Source organism: Phyllopteryx taeniolatus, chromosome 13, assembly GCF_024500385.1.
Source record: "Phyllopteryx taeniolatus isolate TA_2022b chromosome 13, UOR_Ptae_1.2, whole genome shotgun sequence".
Taxonomy (NCBI): Eukaryota; Metazoa; Chordata; class Actinopteri; order Syngnathiformes; family Syngnathidae; genus Phyllopteryx; species Phyllopteryx taeniolatus.
Window position 1 is genome coordinate 15,768,703 of NC_084514.1, and position 7,650 is coordinate 15,776,352.

General features: G+C 42.7%; 1 protein-coding gene across 1 annotated transcript; it reads right to left on the bottom strand.

Annotated features, from left to right (window-relative positions):
• Window positions 1-4,266: 4,266 nt before the first annotated feature.
• Window positions 4,267-5,956, bottom strand: LOC133487911 (putative transmembrane protein INAFM2). Its single transcript, XM_061795165.1, has 2 exons — window positions 5,717-5,956; window positions 4,267-5,580 (listed from the first exon to the last, which is right to left on the bottom strand). Exons 1-2 carry the CDS (start codon window positions 5,790-5,792, stop codon window positions 4,934-4,936), a joined length of 723 nt encoding a protein of 240 aa, XP_061651149.1. The 5' UTR covers window positions 5,793-5,956; the 3' UTR covers window positions 4,267-4,933.
• Between the last annotated feature and the right edge of the window lie 1,694 nt (window positions 5,957-7,650).

The following is a 7,650-nucleotide window of genomic DNA, read 5'->3' on the forward strand; positions in this document are numbered from 1 at the left end:
ATTAAAATGAACTCAGTTTGTGAGACAAGCAGTTATTGTTTTGACTTTTTTTTCCAGTGTTTTAGAAGAAGAAAAGGGAAGTGATGAGTGTCACTTATTCAAGCCTTGTAAAGACTACATTATCATTATCTCAGAAAAGGTCTCTGTTGCAGCATCCGTTTCTTTGGATGTAATACATCTTTTTATTATCTTAACTATTTTTGCCCTGTAAATGACACATCTATTACTCCTGAAAATCCCCTTTGTGGAACTTTATTCATCTTTGAATCCCTGTTACATATTTTAGATGGTACATTAATTTTAGATGGTACATACGCATTAAATCCTTCAGGTGCCATTAAGATTTTATGCTTGTCGAAATACAGCCACTAAAAGCCCAGTTTCTCGCAAACAATCCATTTCTTATTTTTGCATTGCTTTATTAGGCACCAAAATAGTTGATCCGTATTGTACCACTTTTAAATATAGGCAAGTATATGTAGTTTATGTCTTTATTCGGGATTTTTAAATTGCATAACAGTGATTGTGAAAGTGTGTTTTAGGTACACAACAGCATCTTTTTTTTGCACCCTTTTGTAAGTATGGTACACAAAAGGTGGAGCTATGACATGCTGTCAGCCTTTGGTTGGTGGAGAGGGAATTTTTAGTTCCATGCAACTACAAAAATGTAAAACGTTCCTTCTGAAAGATGTAATAAACATGTCCATGCATGCTAAGAAGAAAGAGACATGCAATGTTGTATTGTTGTCCTTTGTTAACATGTTCTTTGTTGAATTTGTGTCACCATAGTGTGATGGCACACTATTTGTGTAGCTAATCCGGCTTTTGCCGTCCCTATACACAGAAACCAAACCAGGGTTTGTATTCCACACAATAGTGTGGTGAGCTGAACTCTGCATCTTAGTGCAAACATGGATTCATTTCACTACATCACCACCACATACGTGAAGGCCAAGAGAATCTGTTTGGGTATCTTTGACTTATTTGACATATCTATAACCCTAATAATATAATTTTTTCTGAGCCACTTCTCCTCACTAGGGTCGCGGGCGTGCTGGAGCCTATCCCAGCCATCATCGGGCAGGAGGCGGGGCACACCCTGAACTCGTTGCCAGCCAATCGCAGGGCACACATAAACAAAAAACCATTAGCACTCACATTCACACCTACGGGCAATTTAGAGTTGTCAATTAACCTAGCATGCATGTTTTTGGGATGTGGGAGGAAACCGGAGTCCCCGGAGAAAACCCACACAGGCCCGGAGAGAGCATGCAAACTCCACACAGGTGGGGCCAGGGATTGAACCCTGGTCCTCAGAACTGTGAGGCAGACGCTCTAACCAGTCGCCCGCTGTGCCGCCACCCTAATAATACCCATGATACCCACAACCCGTGTTGGGCTGTGTCGTGGTTTTCCTCCTTGCTGAATGGACTTCCAGTTTGGAAAACCAAACACACAATCTACCTCTTGTTTACGATGCTTGTCAGCAGAGGCACTGCCAGGGATTTGGGCCCCTGTGAAAACGAATCCCTTTGGGCCCCACTGCATAAGTTACAGTATAAGGTCGTTTACATCACTTCCAGTACATGGTGGTGAACATATTATTTCTAGGGCCCTTGTCACTCATTGGCCCTTAGAATCGTCACCACTTTACTCCCCCTTAAGGCACGCTAGCTTGTCAACAGTAGCATGGGAAGCAAATGTCTCTTCTTAATGGTTCATTTCAAAGAGATGGATCAAAAATAGCACAAAGCACCATTGTGTAATATGTGTTCCTCTCTGCTTTATACTGCGAGCGCTCAGATCGATCCACCTCCCGCACATGCTACTGACAAATAGCACGGAGTGGTTGCTCTTATTTCCACTTCATAGTTGGACACATGTGACTGTGTGAAGTGGTTCCAGTGAGAGCTGCTGCAACGCATCTCTGGAAGACGGCCTTTTGACAGTTCATTCACATGAGATGCCTCTTAAAAACTATAATACTGCTAAAATGTGGGCTCATTTTAAGTTTTATTATTTTAGCAATGCTTGAATAACTACATACAGTGTAACTACAGCATAATGTCACTCAGTAGCATGCAAAAGACCATCCACTATCTGAGTGGTTCGCAAACCTTTTACACAAAGTTCCTCCTAAAAAGATATTTAGCTCTCCAAGTAGCATCATAATGATCACCATTACAATACAGCAATGTAGTAGGCCTAAGTCGTCATAAATGGTAGTTTTATTGCTAAAAAGGATATGTAATATTATTACAAGCCACTGTAACATTATGCACAGTTTTTAAATGAACACTGTGCCTAAATATAAGGAACCAAAAACTGCACTTAAATAATGATTCAAATAAATTGTATTGCAAATCAAAGTAAAATAAAATGTGTACACGGTGGCCGACTGGTTAGAGCGTCAGCCTCACAGTTCTGAGGTGCGGGGTTCAATCCCCGCCCCCGCCTGTGTGGAGTTTGCATGTTCTCCCCGTGCCTGCGTGGGTTTTCTCCGGGCACTCCGGTTTCCTCCCACATCCCAAAAACATGCATTAATTGGAGACTCTAAATTGCCCGTAGGCATGACTGTGAGTGCGAATGGTTGTTTGTTTCTATGTGCCCTGCGATTGGCTGGCAACCAGTTCAGGGTGTACCCCGCCTCCTGCCCGATGACAGCTGGGATAGGCTCCAGCACGCCCGCGACCCTAGTGAGGAGAAGCGGCTCAGAAAATGGATGGATGGAAAAGATTCATTGCAAATGTATTGTACTGTACTTGAAAGTTAAATATAACTGAACTGTACTGTACTGTATGTACTGTACTAAAAAAATATATACTGTATTGGATTTTTTCAAAAGTTTAAACTGGCTGTATGCATAGCTACAAGCTTCATTATATAATATTTGATTAAAAATATATTTTTAAATGTAAATGTCCATCCATCCATTTTCTCTACCACTTATCCTCACTAGGGTCGTGGGTGTGCTGGAGCCTATCCCGGCTATCTCTGGGCGAGAGGTGGGGTACACCCTGAACTGGTCGCCAGCCAATCGCAGTGTTGTAAATATGTTATTTGTATTTAATTCAGTGATTCTTTCTCTTACCACTTGAGAGAGCCCACGCACCACTAGTGGTAAGCGTACCACACTTTGAGAATCACTGGACTACCTTGCTCAGGGTCCCCCGTGAGCTGAAGTCTTAACAAAGTTGACTTTGGGTAAGAGGCAAGGCATAACCTGAACTGCTCACCAGCCAATCACAGGGCACATACAGTATAGACAACCAACCAACCATCCAGACTTAGTCACAAATACAGTATTGTTCAACTTAGAGTGCCCCATCAATTCACCTGCCCGAGCCAAGGACAGCTCACAGTAACATGTGGGGGAATACGGATCTTTTTGATTATACGACATACATGCTCAGCAAATGCCCCAATGTGCTGTCCAAGCAAAAAAAAAAGACTCTGTAATTGACGATCTCTATTTTTGTCCATGCATTTCTGCTGTGCCTTTGCTGCATGTCATTTGCTATTGATGTTTTTCGATTGGCAAAAAAGTGTACTATTACTCGTCAGCCAGCAAGTCTGCTGAGAAGATGCCATATACTGATACTATACTAATGTAAAGGCCCTTGTAACTTTTGAGGATACACATCTTGACGTTACGAAAACAAGCACAAATTTTAACATTAACTTACCTTGTTGCTGTGCCTTAGCTCTGGACACTGCTGTATTATAATCCACAGTCTCCGCTTTGCTGCAGCTGTCCGTTTTCTTCCTGCCCTCAGTCTCCTCTTGAATAAAATGTGCCTGATACAGGGAATTCTTGTCATCGTCCATCGTTGTTGTTTGTTAGCACGTGTAGGTCTGGCTGACGCAGTTTCCCCCCGTTGTACTTTTGAAGTGGAAAGCCAACAATCTGAGGTGTGCAGAACCAAAAGAAATTCTATACTCTATATGTCTCCTCTGCACCTTTATCCAGATTCTCACCAATATGTCATGTTTTCTCCTTTGCCCCATGCAATAAAACGTTTGTGAAATCTCATTGTTGGTGTATTTGGGCTAGCTGTAGCTGTACTAAATATCACAATAGCTGCTGTGGAAAAGGTTATCAATTCAAAACTACTGGTGTCATACGACTTTTGTACAATAGTGTATGTGCTTTTCATCATGTTATATACTGTAGCATGAAGTGAGATCACCTTCATTCTTTCTTTTAAACTGTCTTTTGTGTGAAAGCAAGTACCTGAATTAATATCATCAAACAAAAGAACTAAATAGTTTTCTGAGGTTGTTTATTTGTATATTTTGGATATAGTTATACCTATTGTACATAAGGTACCTTTAATAAAAATCAGCTAATTACACGAGGCTTATCAAGGCCAAAAAAGATGTATGCCCGCTTCTATATATGTACATAACCAGTAGCGCAATACATATACATAGTTATATGCACATACCTGAGCATAACCCAATAATATAAATTCGTCTACTTGCAATCCAGGCTTGATCCGTGAAAGTAAATACAGCCTATATGTCATAATGCAACAATTCAGTGTTCATGAACAGAAGTGATGGGAAGCGTGTCCAAACCGAAAACGACTCCTGTCCAATTCTTTCGGCAAAACGCCTTTACCGGAGTTGTCTATCCATATACAGAGAGGCCCTTAAAACAGTTCAACATGGCTTTAAGGCATACAAATGGCCTAAACAGACAAACAAACTACAAAAAAAAAAAAAACAGCATAGTTGGGGGTTCTTTGATAGAAGTGGGGTCTCCTCATATATCAGTCATGGGTCACGGCAAATTGTCAGGTCCAAAGTGAAGCTCAGAATCCATAAGAGGATTTTGCCAATGAGTGACGTGTGTTGTAGCTGTCCGACCAGCGGCAGTCTGTCAAACACAATGTGGGAGTGGGACGACTTTTGGGGGAGGCCCGCTCACTCAGATCCCGCTTGGTGGCACGGTGGTGGCATCAGAAGCGACCTGATCCGGATCATGTCTGAGCGCATCCTGGTCCTCCTCCACTCGCGTCTCCCTGTCCACGCTTCCCGATCTCTGCGTGGCTGCGCGGGGCGATGCGTAAAGTCCGTCCGCCATGTCGTCGCTCTCCTCCTCGGTGTGATCCCACCGAAAAGCCCGGGAGTGCGGGGTCGAGCCCTGCTGCCTCGCGCTTTGCTTGACTGCCAACTGCGTGGAGTTCCACTCGGACGCGTTAGCGGTGATGTTCGCCGGCGGAGCCGTGACCCCCTCCGGCGCCCCCGGCTTTCCAGCGGACGCGGACGAGGATGCGCTGGTGGGCTTCCAGATGAGGCTGTAGTAAATAGCCAGGATGATGGCCGCTAAGGACACGGACAAAACATAAGCAAAGACCGTGGCTAGTCTCACCCACTTCTTGTTGGTCTTAGCAGCCATCTTAGCCTTTTTGTCCCCTGTATAAGTAGCAGGTTTGCCCCTCTCCATATTGGGCATGAAGTCCCGCTCTCTCATATTGCCCCTGTTTTTCCCTCGATGCTCCACCACCCCCTCCGTCTTGAAGCCTTCTTCTGATCCACAATCCAAGAGAAGACAGGGAGGCAGCGGCGTCGGCTCTTTTAAAAAAAATAATAATAATAATTCAAAAAGCGAGGATTTACTTGGTGTCAAAATGAAATGCGTCCAGTGCATGCGGCATCGCGTCTCATCACGGACCAGCGAGCATCCACAGGCTGGAACGAAGGTCCTAACCTGCCCACGACATGTCCACGGTGGTGCCTGCTGGGTAGGCCCTCGGCCAGTCCGGGAGCATCAGACCCGATGTCATTCATCAAACGATTTGGAGAGATCACACGGCACACTGTCCTATCCAGCAAATGAAGTGGCTGGCTCAGCTCAAAATACGGAGCGGGCGGGGAGGGGACTCTTAAAGAAGAAGCAGCAGCCAGGGAGGAAATCACTCCAAAATATTACTGCCCCACACACACACACACAAGTGCTGAGAACAACATTTGCCTAATACATGTTAAGTGATGCATTAAACGAGCAGAGGGATTTGCGCCAATAAAATAATAGTTCTCATGAAATGAGATTTGGACCAGACTTCATTCCAAGCCATCCCAAATGGCAACCAATAGCATACAAAAGAGACTTGCATCTCAAGTGGCAATATAATCATCACACCTGCTTCGTGGCTGATTGACTGCCGTTTCAGTACAAAGGACAGCGGCTACTGTACAGTACTGTATGTCTTTTATCAATAGGACACGCAGGCACGCACACACACCAAAGAGCCAAAAGTACACACAAGTACAGATACCTGTGTAAAAATACTCTGATGAAAGTAGAAGTACTGATTCAACTCCTTTACATAAGTAAAAGTTTAAAAAAGTAAACACTCTAAAAGTGCAACTAGATTATTATTGTCATTTAAATGCGATACCCAGTTTGCTAACTTTGCACAGCGGGAAAAGACTTCTCTGCAGACGAAATTTCCCTATTTTACTAACTTGCATAGTGCTCGTATACTTTTTTAGGGGGCAGTTGCTTTAGCCAAAATGATTCATTCTATTAAGAAAAACAGTAGTATACTGTATATTTAACTAGTGTATTTTTTCTGTTAAAACAATCAACATAGTCAGTATAACAATCAACAAAGGAGGTGAAGGGAAGTGACTGTGGATATAAGAAGTGTACACACCCCTGTTCAAATGACATGTTTTTGTGGTAAAAATGAGAACCAAGATAAAGCATTATTTTTTCCCCAATATTATTTAACCTACTGTATAACCTGTACAACTCAAGTGGGAAAAAAATAATAAAGGAGAAGTAAAAATAAAAAACTGAGATAACGTGGTCGCACAATTGCACGCACCCTGTTATAAATGGGGATGTGACTGTGTTCAGAATTAAGCAATCACATTCAAACTCATGTTAAGTGGTGGTCAGCACACATCTGCCACCGTTTAAAGTGCCTCTGATTAACCCCAAACAAATTAATGTGGGAGCATATGTACAATTCTCCCAAGGACTCAAATAAATGCCCCTCGAGTATCAAAACACTTTAGTTGGAATTGATGACAGAGAGGGTAAAAAGCACACACACACACACACACACACACACACACACATATATATATATATAAAAGATGGCTGGGATAGGCTCCAGCACGCCTGCGACCCTTGTGAGAATAAAGCGGTACAGAAAATGGATGGATGGATGGATATATATATATATATATATATCATATATATATATATATAGGGGTGGGGGGGGGCGGAGAGAAACAACCATCAGTAAGTGTGAGAATGTACAAGAGTACACACTGAAGTGTACAGACATCATGTGTCGAGTTGTGTTAACTTCATTTGCAATTCATATTTCTTCGGGTGCATTCTCACGTGGATGCTCTGTGTCCAACGACTACACTTAAATTCAGTGCTTCTTTCCAAGTGAGTCAGTAAGGGGATAGGAGTAAAGTGTTTCTGCAGATTAAACATATACATTACAGTGTTACCAACAGTACGCTACCAAGTCACTAAAAGAAGACAATGAATAAGAAGAGGTACTTTCTGGATTCCCCAGTGGTCAAAGATTATATGGTTAAAGGAGAAAGATTTACCAAGTGGTCAGAGGTGAGTAAATATTTAAAGAGATTCCGACTTTTGTGTTCAACTCTTTGCAA